Here is an 18,527-nt window from a genome sequence, read left to right as displayed (position 1 = left end):
AGTCCATGGGGTCGCTAAGAGTCAGACCCGACTGAGCGATTTCACTTTCACTTTTCACTTTCATGCATTGGAGAAGGAAATGGCAACCCACTCCAGTGTTCTTGCCTGGAGAATCCCAGGGACGGGGGAGCCTGGTGGGCTGCCGTCTATGGGGTCGCACAGAGTCGGACACGACTGAAGCGACTTAGCAGCAGCACCAGCATAATGGGGTGGGGGAGTGCAGTTTTTCAGCATTTATCAAAAGCCGTGAAAACGGTCTCACTAGGAATTCATCCTGTGGACATAATTAGAGATATAACCCCAGGCCCTTCTTGTTGCCATCACAAACCCCTCCTGGCTGCCTTGGGCTCTTCCTCCACCACCTGTGCTTCACCAGAGGCTTTGGCTTAACGCAGAGTAGGGAGACTTTAGTCCACTCGGGCCAGAGGCGAGGCCAAGCTTGGGGACCATTGTCAACTACAAATTGGCGCTTGCCAAGGGCATTTGCTCTCTGCCTTTGCAGAGATTGAACCCTGTTCTGCTACAGCTGTGGACCTTCAACACCCCCTGAAGAGAGTCCAGGTTGGAGAGTGAGGCACTCTGTGCTCCAGGAAACTGGTGGAACAGGTCTTTAGATAAATATTTTCAGAAACTGATTTCATGCTCCCAATCCTTGCATCACCTCATATCTAGAAAAGCACTGAATCCCTTCACGGTGACATCAGCTCCTCAAGACTAGCAGAAAACCTTGGATTACTCTGAACTCCCTCTTTACCAAAATCTTATCTAGCGATCTTTCCCCATGACCTCTTTGGAGCAGCCTCTCAGAGGTCTCTGCGCTGCTGTCTCCCAAGCTGCAGTCCTCATTTTGCCCCAAATAAAACTTAACTTGCAACTCTCACCTTGTGCATCTTTTCTTAGTCAACCTCTTAACTGAGTCTTCCCAAGCTCAGCCCAGGATGTGCGTGCAAGGGTTCCAGGTCCCCCAGACCATTCCACCTGCTCCTGACGGAGGGGAATCTGATCGAAGCCCTGTGTCTCTGCTTCTCTCTCAGCTGCCACATTAATCGCATCCTGGAGTCCCCCCGGGGAAACGCTCTGCTGGTCGGCGTTGGGGGGAGTGGCAAGCAGAGCCTAACCCGGCTGGCGGCTTTCGTCAGCTCCATGGACATATTCCAGATCACGTTGCGGAGAGGCTACCAGATCCCGGACTTCAAGGTAGGAGGGTCGGCGGCTGCAGGAGGAGACCTAGCCTCTCCCTAGCTGCCCAGCTCCCTGTCACCCTGCGTTAGCTCTTCGGCTCCCTCGCCCAGAATCTCCTCTTCACAGTCTGTCCACCTTCTTCTTAGACTCTGGGCTGGTGGCTGGAGGGGCTCATTAGACCCTGCCTGAGAACCTGGCCTTCCCAAGCTCTGTATCTGGGAGACCTCCGCTGCTTTAGTGACATCTGTAGAGCCTCAGCTCTCACCCAGACAGGAAGCATATCTATTAATACATCAAAGTCAACAACAACAAATTTTCTACCAAATGATTGTGTGTGCATATGTGTGAGTGTGTTTGTGTGTTCCCCCATGTACATATATTTTTTGCAATACAAGTCTTTTCCTGGAGCTAGTCATAAAAACACAAAACTCTGCTATCATAAGATATAGTCATCTGCCCAGGCCTGGAGGTCCAAGTACGTGGTGACTCTTCTGTCAGAACTAAAAGCGTTTGCTTCCCTCCTGGGGCAAGTCATTCACTCGTGTGATGATATAAGTTAACACAGGTGAACAGGGGACCATCCTTGTCTTTGGAAAGCTCATGTCTCTTGGCACAAGGCAGGAGTCCTAGAAACTCATTCAGGAGCCACGGTGGTTGTGTGAATTAAAGATCATCACTATTTATTCCACTTTTCCATCTATGGGATCAAGGCCTGGGAATGAGGCATATTTTTCTGCCTGTGAGTTCAAAGTCACACTCCTCCTTCCCTCCCATTGCCATCTTTCCTTATTTCCTGTGAGAACAGACAAGAAAGCGGTCCCGTTCCTAAAAAGTGGGTGGGGGTCTCTTTTCAAGGAGGCCCTCTTCTCAGAGGTCTCTGCCATGGTTTCTGCAGGCGGACCTGGCAGGCTTGTGCCTGAAAGCCGGGGTCAAGAACCTCAGCACCGTGTTTCTCATGACCGATGCCCAAGTGGCTGACGAGAAGTTCCTCGTGTTCATCAACGACCTCTTGGCATCTGGTAAGAGACTCTTTGCACTTGAATATCTCTAATGAATTCCTGCTGGAGTCAGAGTCATTCCCAGGTGGAGGCTTGGTTCAAGGTCAGAAGAGCAAGGCCACAGAAATGAGGGAGAAAACCAATACAGGGGAGACTTGATTCATGAAGGTCCTTCGAGGACTGGTGCTGGGCCTGCCGGCTTTCACTGTCCTTACACTCCAAACAGACAGTATTCTTGGGGCTTCCTTAGGTGGGACCAGATATGACAATAGGAAGAAGAGCAGCTGAAGGGCCGGCTGACCTGCTGAGTCCAGAGAGAAGGTGCTGTTCCCTCCTACACCCAAGACAGAGGAGATGGAACGTGTGCAGTATTTCAGGGAGGTTAGGTGTTAGCTGCAAGATACACAGAAAACATGCACCCACAAAACTTAGACAATAGGGCAAGGTTAGGTTGGCAGTTTAATTCACCAAGGACTCAGAACTTGAAGCAAACAAAGTAGAAGCAGAAACGGACAGAGGATGGTTTTCTTAGATTACAAAGAACTTGACAAAGGCTGTCTCAATGTCCCTGTGACAATGTGAATGCAAAATAGGACTTCACTGGGAAGTTCAATTCTTGATACTTTGCTGTCCTTATTTCTTTAGGGATTCAGGACTTATGTCAGCCATTCAAGAAAAAAAAGTTTATGTATACATATATATGCATCTATAAACATACTAATATATAAAAATATGTACATATGCATACCCAAGATATAGATAAGTGTGTATATATATATTTAAGGACTTCTGTGGTAGTCTAGTAAGAATCTGCCTTACAAAGCAAGGGATATAGGTTCAGTCCCTGGTTGGGGAGCTAAGATCGCACATGCCTTGGAGCAATTGATGGCAACTAAGTCCAGATGCAGCCAAATAAACAAATATTAAGTGTTAGGAAAAAAATTTAAGGTATATGCATATCCAAGAAGATAAGACAATATAGTACAAAAATTATGCATTTTCAGAAATTTGGGGGGAGATGTATATATTTATATTAATTAAAAAGAGAACATTATTTCTTGACTCAGTCCAGATTTCACATCTACAAAGCCACCTCTTCATCTGCGCTGATAGAATAGTCTGGGCACAGGTGTTCTGAGCACAATTTCTGCCTCCAGATTTCCAGCACTTCAGAAAGCCTGTTTCTCCCCACCTCCAGGCTCTCTGACTAAATCTTCCTTAGTCTATAAAGTCCAAGGACCAAGATCACCGTGTGATTCTCCAAAGTCTGTTCCATGTCATATAAAATACCTTTCAGGATGGCTCCTCCCATGCGGTCTCTAGGAGCTTCACAGCTTCACAATCATTGACTGCTCCACATTTTGTTCCCATGTACCCAGGGCCGTTTTACTGTCACTTCCACGATGAGCCCTGTCCCTGGTTTGGACCATGCACTAGCAGGCTCTGGGAGAAGACTTTGGCTTCTCCCTGACGAGGACCAGAGTCCCAGGTTCCTTGCTGTGATGGTTCCAACCATTACACCGACTCCACATTCTCATTTCTTTCCCAACCTGCCTGATTTAAATTACCTTTCAGTCCAGGAATTTGTTTATTAACTCTTACACCTTTCCTCCTCCAATCCAATAAGTGGTTCTTTTCTCTTTTTTATAATTTATTTTATTTATTTTTAGCTGTGCTGGGTCTTTGTTGCTGCTCGGGTTTTTCTCTAGTTGCAGCGCACAGGTTTCTCCTTGTGATGCGTCTCTTGTTGTGAAGCACGGACTCTAGGGCTCTGGGCTTCAATAGTTGCAGCATGTGGGCTCAGTAGCTGTGGCTCCCAGGCTCTAGAGCATAGGTTCAATAGTTATGGTGCATGGGCTTAGTTGCTCCCAGGCATGTGGGATCTTCCCAGACCAGGGATCGAACCTGTGTCTCCTGCATTGGCAGGCAGATTCTTTACCACTGAACTACCAGAGAAACTGAAAGGGAAAGTCACTCAGCCGTGTCTGACTCTGTGCAACCCCATGGACTGTATCAGTTCAGTTCAGTTGCTCAGTCGTATCTGACTCTTTGCGACCCCACGAACTGCATTCCGCCAGGCCTCTCTGTCCATCACCAACTACCAGAGTTTACCCAAACTCATGTCCTTTGAGTCAGTGATGCCATCCAACCATCTCATCCTCTGTCGCCCCCTTCTCCTCCTGCCCTCAATCTTATGCAGCATCAGGGTCTTTTCAAATGAGTCAGCTCTTTGCATCAGGTGGCCAAAGTACTGGAGTTTCAGCTTCAACATCAGTCCTTCCAATGAACATCCAGGATTGATCTCCTTTAGGATGGACTGGTTGGATCTCCTTGAAGTCCAAGGGACTCTCAAGAGTCTTCTCCAGCACCACAGTTCAAAAGCATCAATTCTTCAGTGCTCAGCTGTCTTTATAGTCCAACTCTCACATCCATACATGACCACTGGAAAAACCATAGCCTTGACTAAATGGACCTTTGTTGACATAGTGATGTCTCTGCTCTTTAATATGCTATCTAGGTTGGTCATAACTTTCCTTCCAAGGAGTAAGTGTCTTTTAATTTCATGGCTGCAGTCACCATCTGCAGTGATTTTGGAGCCCAGAAAAATAAAGTCAGCCACCCTTGCCACTGTTTCCCCATCTATTTGCCATGAAGTGATGGGATCAGATGCCATGATCTTCGTTTTCTGAATGTTGAGCTTTAAGCCAACTTTTTCACTCTACTCTTTCACTTTCATCAAGAGGCTCTTTAGTTCTTCTTCACTTTCTGCCATAAGGGTGGTGTTATCTGCATATCTGAGGTTACTAATGTTTCTCCCGGCAATGTTGATTCCAGCTTGTGCTTCCTCCAGCCCGGTGTTTCTTATGATGTACTCTGCATATAAGTTAAATAAGCAGGATAACAATATACAGCCTTGACATACTCCTTTTCCTATTTGGAACCAGTCCGTTGTTCCATATCCAGTTCTAACTGTTGCTTCCTGACCTGCATACAGGTTTCTCAAGAGGCGGGTCAGGTGATCTGGTATTCCCATCTCTTTCAGAATTTTCCACAGTTTATTGTGATCCACACAGTCAAAGGCTTTGGCAGAGTCAATAAAGCAGAAATAGATGTTTTTCTGGAACTCTCTTGCTTTTTTGATGATTCAGCAGATGTTGGCAATTTGATCTCTGATTCCTCTGCCTTTTCTAAAACCAGCTTGAACATCTGGAAATTCACGGTTCATGTATTGCTGAAGCCTGGCTTGGAGAATTTTGAGCATTACATTACTAGTGTGTGAGATGAGTGCAATTGTGTGGTAGTTTGAACATTCTTTGGCATTGCCTTTCTTTGGGATTGGAATGAAAACTGACCTTTTCCAGTCCTGTGGCCACTGCTGAGTTTTCCAAATTTGCTGACATATTGAGTACAGCACTCTCGCAGCATCATCTTTTAGGATTTGAAATAGCTCAACTGGAATTCCATCACCTCCACTAGCTTTGTTAGTCCATGGAATTCTCCAAACCAGAATACTACAGTGGGTAGCCTTTCCCTTCTCCACGGGATCTTCCAGTTAGGTCTCCCACATTGCAGGCAGATTCTTTACCAGCTGAGCCACAAGGGAAGCCCAAGAATACTGGAATTGGTAGCCTATCCCTTCTCCAGTGGATCTTCCTGGCCCAGGAATCAAACTGGGGTCTCCTGCATAGCAGGCGCATTCTTTACCAACTGAGCTATGAGGGAAGCCCTTGAAGCCCTGTCCTTTTCTTAAATACTGTCTTCTTAACATCCCACCACCTTCTACAACAGTACTTCAGCTCCAACACTGCCTCACCTTTTATTATTTTACCAAATAATGAGATACGGGTCTAACTGCCCTTCCACCCTGAAGCTGTGCCCTAAAGTCTAATTTCTAAAACAATCAAAAAGGTTGAATTGTGCTTCTTAAGACTTACAGCTTTGAAGATGCCAGGCAAGTTGCAGACTCACTCTGTATCTCATTTGGCTCCAGTCCAGCCGGGTCACCTTCTCCTATAATAATGTCTGAGACAGGAGACATTACACTTTTACTAATTGAAATTTTATTCCTCAATGAAATATTTTTAATTTTGCATTTGGAAGACAACTTGGTTCAAGTTAAATGAATTTCTGAAACCCTGCCCAGTGAAAACTTACTGCAGTCAATCTGCTCCAAAGTCATGGAATTTCAAGCTCATATTTCTTTTGTATGGCTTTTAGACAAAAACAGGATTTGCGTTAAAGATGTCTATATGGAGATACAGTGAAAAGTAATACTCTTCTAATCTTCCTCCCTTTTTTCTTACTGTTTTGACAGGGAGAATTGAGCATATCTGAGTTATAATTTTCCCTGTCAGATAATTTCTGACTAGAAATTAACTTACTGCCAATCCAGGTAGAGTTACAGAGGTTCCTCAGGGCCTTGTCATCCCCCTAGTTTTTTAATCTTATGAGATTGTGCAGTCAGTCCATTCTTGGATAACACAGTGCATGTGTGTGCATGCTCAGTCATCAGGTAATGTCTGACTCTTTGTGGCCCTACGGACTGTAGCCCACCGGGCTCCTCTGTCCATGGGATTTGTCCAGTAAGGATACTGAAGTGGGTTGCCATTTCCTAATCCAGGGTATCTTTCTGACCCAGGGATCAAACCCACGTCTTCTGCATCTCTGCACTGGCAGGTGGGTTCTTCATCACTGAGCCACCTGGGAAGCCCAGATAACATAGTGTTGTCAGTCGCTCAGTCATGTCCAGCTGTTTGCAACCCCGTGGACCGCAGCATGCCAGGCATCCCTGTCCTTCACCATCTCCTGGAACTTGCTCAAACTCATGTCCATTGAATCATGATGCCATCCAACCGTCTCATCCTCTGCCATCCCCCTTCTCCTCCTGCCTTCGATCTTTCCCAGCATCAAGGTCTTTTCTAATGAGTCAGCTCTTCACATCAGGTGGCCAATGTATTGGCGCTTCAGCTTCAACATCAGTCCTTCAAATGAATACTCAGGATTGATTCCCTATAGGATTGACTTGTTTGATCTCCTTGCTGTATCTCAAGCAAGGGACTCTCAAGGGACTTGAAACTCTAAAGAGGGACTCTCAAGAGTCTTCTCCAACACCACAGTTCAAAAGCATCAGTTCTTCAGCACTCAGCCTTCTTTATGGTCTAACTCTCACATCCATACATGACTACGGGAAAAGCCATAGCTTTGACAATACAGACCATTGTGGGCAAACTAATACCTCTGCTTTTTAATATGCTGTCTAGGTTTGTCATAGCTTTTCTTCCAAAAGATAACAAGTAGAGGCAAGGAAACTACTAGAAAACTATGCATTGGGCTATCTTGTCATCAGCTCATCTCTCTCTAGTTATCTATAAATCCTGTTAGATTGAGGATAAGGTACAGTGAGTGAATTCCACTGATTTAACACTCCAGTGATTCATCTTCCTCAGTGACTTAAAGTGGGCTCAGTGGGCTATCTGCTTTCCTCCCACACTTCTTTAGCTCACTCTTTCATCCCTTGAATTCCTGACACCATTTCCAAGATCAAACTGTATTTTTAATTCAGCACTTGATTGGTAAATCCCACTTCTGACACTAGCCAAACATTTCAGAACCCATCATTATGCCACTTGCATCTCAGATTGGTTGCAGACTGACAGTAAGAAATCCTACGCTCAAAGTTAAAATTTAAATCAAATTTCTGATTCAATTAGCAAAAGCCATATAATTGTATAAGAAGCAGGGTGGCTACACAAATCAGACTGAATGAAGCCTTTCAGTTTCTTTCTTTGGCTGCCAGAGTCCTTAACGGGGCTCTTGAAGCTGCTGGTGAAACGATGCATGAAATATTGGCCCTTGCCGAATCTGAAAAGTTCAATTCCTACTATGTCCTTGTTGTCCTATATAATAATTCCTGAATAATATACATTGACCATCAAATCCAGATATTTTAAAAGTCTACAAAATTTGTTCTCTCTTGGCCCTTGAACCAAACTCAGCATCAGCAAAGCCTCTGCTGCTGCTGCTAAGTCACTTCAGTCGTGTCCGACTCTGCGTGACCCCATAGATGGCAGCCCACCAGGCTCCTCCATCCATGGGATTCTCCAGGAAAGAACACTGGAGTGGGTTGCCATTTCCTTCTCCAATGCATGAAAGTGAAAAGTGAAAGGGAAGTCGCTCAGTCATGTCCGACTCTTCGTGACCCCATGGACTGCAGCCCACCAGGCTCCTCCGTCCATGGGACTCTCCAGGCAAGAGCACTGCAGTGGGGTGCCATCGCCTTCTCCACAGCAAGGCCCCATCTTAATCTAAATGGAGAAAATAGAATATTTTCCTGGCTTTGGGGGAGCGTACCTCTGCCTGCAGGTTCCAGCAGTCCAGAAAGCCCATTCTACTGCAGCCCTAGCTAAGAGACCTGGTCTGCACCAGGTGTGGTGTCTTTTCCTCTCCTTCCTTTCCCAGATTTCGTACTTAATTTTACTTCAGGATCTTGTTTTGGAATTTCCCTTTTGCTTTTCAAAAGGTTTAATTGTTCACTCAAAAACTAATGCTTCTCTTCCGTGGCTCAAATTAAATCACTTTGCATCTACTCACATATTCAAAAATCATTTTTTAAGCGTCCATGTTCTAGTCAGTAGCCTCTATGTGGTCTTTTGAAATAGTTTATGAACAATTGAGTCCCCTCTCTTGCAAAGCCACGTGCCTCTTCATCCCTGTCCTTTGTACATGTGGGCCAAATCTCCTCTTGGAATATATTGAGTTGGTCAAAAACTTTGTTTGGGTATTTCTGTAATATCATATGCAAAACCCAAATGAACTTTTTGGCCAACCTATTAAAACATGAAGAGATTCCCCTGGTCTTCCGGGTGGTCTAGGATTAGATGCCGGGTTGATGCATTAGTGATCTGCGCACATCCCATGAGAATGTGGAGTCTGGAGGTTTTTGTAACGATATTGGCACTGAGTTCTTCTTCTCCCACGAGCAGTTGGAACTGGATTTCCTGATGGACCATCTGTGTTTTATACAAATCGTATTTGACCCAATTTCCCTGGAAGGAACAAAGACAAAGTATAGGGCAAAAGAGAAGCTGTCAAACACGCACCAGGTCTTCTAAACATCCTTTCTGGTCTCAGTGGATCTATTTATAAGGTGCATCCACCCCATAAGCCATGGAAATCTAAACCAGCACCTGGTTGGCTCCAGCTGCCAAACAAAAATGCCCAAAGGATAATGCAAAAAGATGCTTGAGTAACCAACCTGTCTTTAATTCATGTGGTACTAAATCCTCATACACATTGAGACCAGGTCTCTGTGCATTCTCCTACATTACTATATTCTCCCTCACCACCTGTACCCAACAGGTAAGCAGTTGCCACCAATTTCAACCCCTGTTTCTGAATCCATCCTTCTCTGTCATGGCTACCACTGGTTTTTTTCATCTCTTGCTTCAACAAATGCCGACACGTCTTTTTCTTTTTAAATTATCTTATTGAAGTATAGCTGGGCTTCCCTGGTGGCTCTATGGTAAAGAATCTGCCTGCCAATGCAGGGGATCCTTCCTGGGTTGGGAAGATGCCCTGGAGGGAGAAAGGGCTACCCACTCCAGTATTCTTGCCTGGGAAACCCCACGGACAGAGGAGCCTGGCAGGCTACAGTCCACGGGGTCTCAAAAAAGTCAGACACGAGTTAGCAACTCAACAACAAACAACAGAATAGTTGATTTACGATGTTGTGTTAGTTACCACTGTACAGCGGTAATTAGCAATCTAGATATATATACATTTTTTCATATATATATATATATTATATTCTTCCATTATCATTAATCGCAGGATACTGAATACAGTTCCCTGTGCTTCACAGTGAGTGTGTGTGTGCATGCTCAGTCATGTCTGACTCTTTGCAACCCCATGGACTGTAGCCCACTAGGCTCCTCTATCCCTGGATTTTTCCTGCTAGAATACTGGAGTGGGTTGCCATTTTCTCTTCCTGACCCGGGGATTGAACCAGTGTCTCCTGCACCTCCTGCAGTGGCAGGCAGTTTCTTTACCACTGAGCCACCTGGGAATCGCCTGTGCTATACAACAGGACCTTATTTATCCATCCTATATATAAAAGCTTACATTGAAGACACTTCTTAACTCACCTCCCTACATCCCAGGGAGCTCCACTACAATCCATTCTCCTCGCTGCTTCCAAAAAGGTCTGTTTAAACCATAATTCCTTCATTAATTCCTAAGTGAATGCAGGATAAGCTGTCTTGTACAGAAAGGCAAAACAAAACAAATCCGCCTTTGACCTGCTTGCTTCCTTCCTTGCTGGCTTACCTGCCCCTTATAATGTAGCAGTTCCTACCTCCTTGAAATAACATACTCTGCTGTACCCTGACATCCTTACTGACTCACACTGTTCCTTTTGAACCTCGTGCCCTTCTCCTTCTTTGTCTAGATTAACTGCTACCCATAGTACAAGACTTATCTTGGGTGTTCTAATATCTCTCTGGGAAATCTTCACTAATCCAGTGTCACCTCAAGAACGAGAAACATCCTCATGTGTCCCCCTGGCACTCCGTGGTTGCACACACCACCGTTGTATTGCACCGACATTGCAGACTTATGAAAGGCAGAGACTGTGATGTCTGCTATTGGTGCATTTTTTGTTATGAAATAATCCAGAGATGCAAAATATAAGGATTAAATACTTACCACTCAACTTAGGAAGTAAAAGATGGCTGGTGTAATTATAACCCTCTGTAAAGATTGTTATTGTCATCATTTATATTGTCAGTTCTGAACAGAACTCCTGGCCCTTAATTAGCACTCAAGGGGTATTTGTTGAACGACAGTGTATAGTATCAGAAGGATGCTGTGCCGTGTTATGTATTACTTTTCATTGTTTGGCTCTGCTAAATCGTAGTTGCCCTGTAGCATGTAGGATCTTGGATCCCCATCCAACATGTCTTCTGCATTGGAAGCACAGATTCTTAACCACTGGACCACCAGGGAAATCCCTAGGTATTATTTTTGGACACGTGCTTTGAGAAAGTTTCCAGCCACGTAGAACAGAGGGCCAAGGGTCCTGAGACAGTCACCACACCCCCTATGTTTTCTCCCTTGAAACCAGGGAAATGTTTTGAAAAATATTATTCCTGGGTGGGGTCAAAGACCTTAAGCCAGTGCAAAGTTGACTGGTTCACAGACAATAACCCTCAGCTTTGCCCTTTTTTATCACCAAGCTCCAGACAAGATCCATCTTAAACTATCATGATCTCCTCCCCCCAGAGCAGTTGTGGGCTCTCCAGACCACACAAAAATGATGATGAGTCTGACCTGCAAAATATCAGGACATGTTAATGACCGCATGGAGCCTTTCTGCACTTGGTGGCAGAAATAAGGCTTCCCAACTTTAGGTCTCAGGAGGAAACTTTTCAAATATTTAAATAGCCTCTGCCTCTGTTGACATCACAAAATCCCCTCTGGCAGTTCAGTCTCCTGCTTTCAGCATGACTACCTACATCGCACAGTAAGTGACAGGAATGTTGTCAGGAGAAATTGGAGGAACAAGCCTGAAAACGCAAACTTTGCTCCCAATTCAGAGGTGCGCAATTCCATCTGGTGCTCTTCTTAAGGGATTTTGGGAATCACGTGGCAATGGCCTGAGTGTTTTCAATATTTTGGCACTTAAAGGTATCACAGAATACAAATGAACTTAATCTCCGAAACAAAACCAGACCCACAGACATAGAGAACAGACTGGCTGTCAGGGGGGAGGCAAGGGGAGGGATGGACTAGGAATTTGGAATTAGCAGATGGAAACTATTATACACAGAATTGATAACAAAATCCTACTGTAGAGCGCAGATAACCATATTCAATATCCTGAAATAAGCCATAATTAAGAGAATATGAAAAAGAAAGTATATATATGTATAGCTGAACACTTTGCTATACAACAGAAACTAACACAGCATTGTGAATCAACTACACGTCAATAAAATAAATTTTTTAAAAAACGTATCACATAAACCTGGGTGAGCCTTAGAGAAACACGTTTTCTATAAAGGGTCAGAAGGTTAACATTTTCAGCTTTGCAGACCATATGGCCTCTGTCACAAATACTCGGCTCTGTCATTGTAGTGGGAAAATAGCCATGGACAATATATTAACGAAGGAGTATGGCTGTGACCAATAAAACTTTATTTTTGGACAGTAAAATTCGAGCATCATGTAATTTTCATGTCATTAAACATTATTATTTTAATTTTATCAACCATTAAAAATTGTAAAAACCATGCCCAGCTTGAGGGCAGAGACAGAGGTTCAGATTTAGCCTATAAATCATAGTTTACCACCTCAATACCCAACGTGAAGGGCTTTCCTAATGGCTCAGTGGCTAAGAATCCACCTTGCAATGCAGGGGACGCAGGTTTGATCCCTGCTCAGGGAAGATCCCACATGCTGAAGGGTAGCTAAGCCCATGCACCACACCTACTGCAGCCCATGCACCTAGAGCTCCACAGCAAGAGAAGCCACTGCGGTGAGAAGCCCGGGCACTGAACCTGGACAGGAGCCCCTGCTCCTGCACCTAGAGAAAGCCCATGCGCTGCAGTGAAGACCCAGCGTAGCCAAAAATAAATAAATAACTTTTCGAAATACGCAGCATGTTATCCACAAAACACCAGAGGACATAAATTCTACCTATGTTAAATAATAGAAAGGTGAAGAATGCACACCAAAGGCAATCCAAGTTCTCACTGGAGGACTATAACACATTTACAGATAAGAAAATGCAGACCCTCAGAGGGACACAGGAGAAAGAAATCCAGGCCACTGCGGGCAGTCAGCCCCGCAAGTAGGAGTACACTCACATCGATTCCATTTAAGTATTTCTCTTTTTAAAACTTTCCTGGGCTCCTCAGCTCTCGCATGAGTGTGTCGGTCCCTTCAGTCGTATCCAATCCTTTGAGACCCCATGGACTGTAGCCTGCCAGGCTCCTCCATCCGTGGGATGCTCCAGGCAAGAATAGTGGAATGGGTTGCCATGTCCTCCTCCAGGGGATCTTCCTGACCCAGGGATGGAACCTGAGTCTCTTAATGTCTCCTGTATTGACAGGTGGGTTCTTTACTGCTCACACAACTTGGGAAGTCCCCTTAACTCCCAACACATGCTAAGTATCATTTCATTTCTCTAGCAGTTTTCTCTCACCCCATATTTTTATCAAATCAGGCTGAAATGGATTATTCCACTAATAAGACCTCGATTTTGACAAGTTATAGCACTGGTTATTTTATATGCATGCTATGAAATATCTTAATGAATGGAAATTAAATCAAATTTGTCCAATTAAGGGAAGAAAGTAAATGATCATTTTCATGATAATTCTTTTTTTTTTTTTCATTTTTCCCATTTAAATAATTAAGCTTAATTAGTATGAACTACTACCCAACTCCTGGCTGGATTAGTGTTGTCAGACTCTAAAGACCAGAAATTTGTTAAAAAGTTGGCATGAGTTCCCTCCAGATACATTAGTTCAAGGAAGTGCAGCTGCATCTGTGGCAAATATTCATAATTTCCATCAGTTAGAGAGGCTTCCCTGGTGACTCTTTGGTAAAGAATCCCCCTGTCCCCCTGCCAATTCAGGAGACAGTAAGAGACATGGGTTTGATCCCTGGTCTGGGAAGATCCCCTGGAGAAGGAAATGGAAATCCCACTCCAGTATTCTTGCCTGGGAAATCCCATGGACTGAGGCGCCTGGTGGGCTACAGTCCCTGGGGTTGCAGAGTCTGACAGGACTTAGCAATTCAACAACAGTGGGGGACTAGGGTCCTACATGCCCTGAGGCGAGGCTGAGAAAATTAAAAAAAAAAATTGCCAGCTGCCCTCCAGTGTAGTTGTACAAACTTACTTTCCACACAGATAGCTGTTTCTTCCCAACCTCGCGGAAAGTTGGTCCATCTGACACACCAGTTTTTGCCCGGGAGGATGAAGTGGGATCTCAGTCTGGTCCTCTCACTTCCCACGTGTGACACTGGAACATCTTTTCAAGTGTCTCTTGGCCACTCATCTTGTTCCTTGCCTTTTTATGTAGTGTGCTCTTTGGGGCTTTCTTTTTCTCATGGATTCGTGGGAGGCCTCTGTATTTTCTGGATACCTTTGTTCATTATACAGTTGGTAAATATCTTTTCCAAGTCTGCTCCTGACCTTTGTCAATGCTGATTTAGTTTTAAATGTTGCAAAACAGTCTTTTTGTGTTTCATGCTTTTTGTACTGCTTCAGAAATCGCATCCTAGCCAACACCATAAAAATAATCTTTTGTGTTTCATCTTTAAAATACTACGACTTCATATTCATGTCTTTAATCCACCCAGCATGTATTTTCGCACAGTACTCTAATTTTATTTTTTGTTATTAGTATTGAGTTATCCTAACATGCTTATGGATCTGCTCATCCGTTTTCAGCATACTGATTTTGAATATGAATTTCCTGTTTACCTCTGGGTCCATTTCTAAGTGATTCACTCACAGTTCTATTTATTTACCCAAGAACCAATTTCACGTTTTTAACTAACATTACTTTGCTGCTGCTTCAGTCGTGTCTGACTCTGTATGACCCCATGAACTGTAGCCTGCCAGGCTCCTCTGTCTATGGGATTCTCTAGGCAGTAGTACCAGAGTGGGTTGCCATGGCCTCCTCCAGGGGATCTTCCCAATCCAGGGATCAAACCTGGGTCTCCTGCGTTGCAGGCAGTCTTTACTGCTGAGTCACCAGGGAAGCCCTAACATAGCTTTATAAGGAAACAATTTCTGACACAACAAATAAATCCCTCCATCCTGCTCTTCACAACTATCTTTGCTGCTCTTTACCCTTTGCTCTTCATATAAATTTTAGAATATGATTGTCAGGATGGTAAGAAACCCATTTATTTATTTTGGAATTGCATCTTTATGATATTGGTAATACTGAGTCATCCACTCATGAACATTACGTTTGTTTTGGGTTTTATTTATGCCCTTGAGTAGTATGTTACAGTTTTCACATCAAGATTTTGCATACTTTATTTATTATTGCCTGTCTTATGATTGTTGTTGGTATTCTAAAGTAACTTTTAAAATAACTTTTTTATATGCTAAAGCACAGAAGTGCCGTTTTATTTCCAATGTTGATTTTGTATCCAGCAAGCTTTTGTTTAACACACTAATGAGTTCTGTTATGTGTATATTCTCTTCGATTTTCTATATGGAAATTTATATTTTGATGATAATAGCTTTATTGTTTCCTTAACTATCTGTATACAGTTTATTTGTTTTCCTTGACTTTTAGCCTTTGAGGTTCAGTTGCTCAGTCGTGTCCTACTCTTTGTGATCCCAGGGACTGCAGCATGCCAGGCTTCCCTGTCCTTCACCATGTCAAACTCACGTGCATTGAATCCATGATGCCATCCAACCATCTCATCCTCTATCACCTTCTTCTCCTCTTGCCCTCAATCTTTCCCAGCATCAGGGTCTTTTCTAATGAGTTGGCTCTTCGCATCAGGTAGCCAAAGTATTGGAGTTTCAGCTTCAGCATCAGTCCTTCCAATGAATATTCAGGATTGATTTCCTCTAGGATGGACTGGCTGGATCTCCTTGCAGTCCAAGGGGCTCTCAAGAGTCTTCTCCAACACCACAGTTCAAAAGCAGCAATTCTTCAGCATTCAGCCTTCTTTATGGTCCAACTCTCACATCCAGAGATGACTACTGGAAAAACCATAGCTTTGGCTATATGGACCTTTGTGGGCGAAGTAAGGTCTCTGTTTTTTAATATGCTGTCTAAGTTTGTCATAGCTTTTCTTCCAAGGGCAAGCGTCTTTTCATTTCATGACTACAGTCCCCATTTGCAGTGATTTTGGAGCCCAAGAAGACAAAACCTAGGACCTTTGTATAATGTTGATTAGAAAACATGAATAGCTTAGAAAACAAGACAAGTCATGCTTGTCTTGTTTTCTCTTTTTTTAAACTATCTACTTTATAGGACTATAGTGAGAATTTATTTATTTATTTACTGCACTGAATGGCATGTGGAATCTTAGTTCTCTGACCAGGGATCAAGCCTGGGCTTGATCTTTGCAATCACAGCGTCTTAATCACTGGACTACCAGGAAGTCCTCCTTGTCTTGTTCTTGATTAAAAAAAAAATATTTTAGTATTTCACTAGTAGACAGATGTGATGTTTGCTTTGGTTCTGCTATAGATACCTATGATCCAGTTAAAAGAAATCTCATTTATTTATAGTTTGCTAACAAACTAAGTTTTCAGAAATTTTGTGCAACTTTTTTGATGATTGTATTATTTTACTTCTTTAATCCATTAATACAGTAAATTTTTCTCACAGATTTTTCTTAACCATCCTGGCATTTCAAAGATAAACATTTCTAATTGATTGAAATTCTAATTGAAATAATTCTAATTGCATTTCTAATTGATCATCATACATTTATCTTTATATATTAAGTTCAGATTCTTTAAAAATATTTGTCCATTATATACTGCCTCACTAATAACACTAGTTTATCTACTTTTCAGAACTTAGCCAACCTGGTAAAAAATAATAATAATAATAATAATTAGGCATCTGTGCTCCGACTCTTCCTAGGAGAGATCCCAGATCTCTACTCTGACGATGAGGTTGAAAACATCATAAGCAACGTGAGAAATGAGGTCAAGAGCCAAGGTCTGGTTGACAATAGAGAAAATTGCTGGAAGTTTTTCATAGAGCGAGTCCGACGGCAGCTGAAGGTATGAGAGTCTGCTGCTCAGGGTGCAGAGGACAAGAGATGACTCCCAGGAGCCTCTGTGAACATGTTGGACACAGCAGTCCTTATTGGCCACCTTGGGAGTTGGGGAAAGGGGGATGCAGTTCCCTCTGATCCCGAGCACCTGTGTGAGGATGCTCTTCTCACCTGCTGCTTCCCAGCATTCCTTTTTGCTAAATAATTTTAGATTGGAGTGTAATTGCTTTCCAGTGTTAGTTCCTGCTGTACAATGAAGTGAACCAACTGTATGTATACATATACCTCTCCCTTCTTGAGCATCCCTCCCACTCCACTCCCCATCGCAGCCCTCAGATCATCACAGAGCACAGAGCTGAGCTCCCTGTGCTAGACAGCAGCTTTCCCCAGCTCTCCATTTTATGCATGGTGTGGTTATGTATCAGTGCTACTCTCCCGTTCTGTCCTCTCCTCTCTTTCCCCTGCTGGCTCCATGTGTCCATTCTCTATGTCTGCATCTCTCTTCCTGCCCAGCACACAGGCTCATCAGTACCATTTTTTTAGATTACACATATATGCTTTAAAACACAATATTTGTTTTTCTCTTCCTGACTTACTTCACTCTGTATGACAGACTCTAGTAGGTCCACCCACATCACTATAAATGACTCAATTTCCTTTTTTATGGCTGAGCAACATCCCATTGTATATGTGTACTGCATCTTCTTTGTCCATTCATCTGTTGATGGATGTCTAGGTTGCTTCCATGTCCTGGTTATTATAAATATTGCTTCAGTGAATATTGGAGTGCATGTGTCTTTTTCAATTACAGTTTGCTCAGGTTATGTACCCAGGAATGGGGATTGCTGAGTCCCAGTATTCCTAATCCCTTGGCTAGAAAGGCTGGCTGAGAGTTTACAGATATTGTCTCTGTTGATATGCCTCCCAATGTCCTGGGAAATAAAGAATCCAAGGCTGTGTGGATCTCTCTCTAAGTACCTTCTGGGTTCTCCCCATCTTTCTGCCTTCTCAGGTGACTCTCTGCTTCTCCCCGGTGGGGCCCAACCTGAGGGTCCGCAGCAGGAAGTTCCCCGCCATCGTGAACTGCACGGCCATCGTCTGGTTCCACGAGTGGCCGAAACAGGCCCTGGAGTCTGTCAGCCTCCGCTTCCTGCAGAACACGGAAGGCGTTGAGGTGAGAGGGCAGAGGAGACACCCCTCATGCTCCTCTCCACCTCAGCGAGCGAGGGGTCCCCCATCTGGCCCATTGAGCCAAGTGGGCGGTCACCTGCCATCAGCATGGCCAGATGACCTCTTTATTCCCTGCCATTTGATTCTAGACCACAGTCAAGCCATCAGTTAGTGAGTTCATGGCTTTTGTCCACACAAGTGTCAACCACACCTCCCAGTCCTATCTGAGCAACGAGCAGCGCTACAACTACACAACACCCAAATCATTCCTGGAGTTCATCAGACTCTACCAGAGCCTGCTGCGCAGGAACGGGAGGGAGCTCAGGTCCAAGATGGAGCGGCTGGAGAATGGGTTGCTGAAGCTCCACAGCACCTCTGCCCAGGTAAGCCGCGTCCTTCCAGTCCTCCTGT

General features: G+C 44.0%; 1 protein-coding gene across 1 annotated transcript in view; it reads left to right on the top strand.

The window, feature by feature from the left end:
- DNAH9 (dynein axonemal heavy chain 9) overlaps nt 1-18,527 on the top strand; it is a 288,583-nt gene that overhangs the window by 171,820 nt on the left and 98,236 nt on the right. The window contains exons 44-48 of the mRNA XM_055576493.1: nt 1,035-1,197; nt 2,078-2,201; nt 16,811-16,953; nt 17,959-18,120; nt 18,266-18,499. Of these exons, the coding sequence (XP_055432468.1) occupies nt 1,035-1,197; nt 2,078-2,201; nt 16,811-16,953; nt 17,959-18,120; nt 18,266-18,499 (826 nt within the window). The remainder of the gene's footprint in view (nt 1-1,034; nt 1,198-2,077; nt 2,202-16,810; nt 16,954-17,958; nt 18,121-18,265; nt 18,500-18,527) is intronic.

Source organism: Bubalus kerabau, chromosome 4, assembly GCF_029407905.1.
Source record: "Bubalus kerabau isolate K-KA32 ecotype Philippines breed swamp buffalo chromosome 4, PCC_UOA_SB_1v2, whole genome shotgun sequence".
NCBI lineage: Eukaryota > Metazoa > Chordata > Mammalia > Artiodactyla > Bovidae > Bubalus > Bubalus kerabau.
This window is presented reverse-complemented; position numbering and strand designations above follow the sequence as displayed.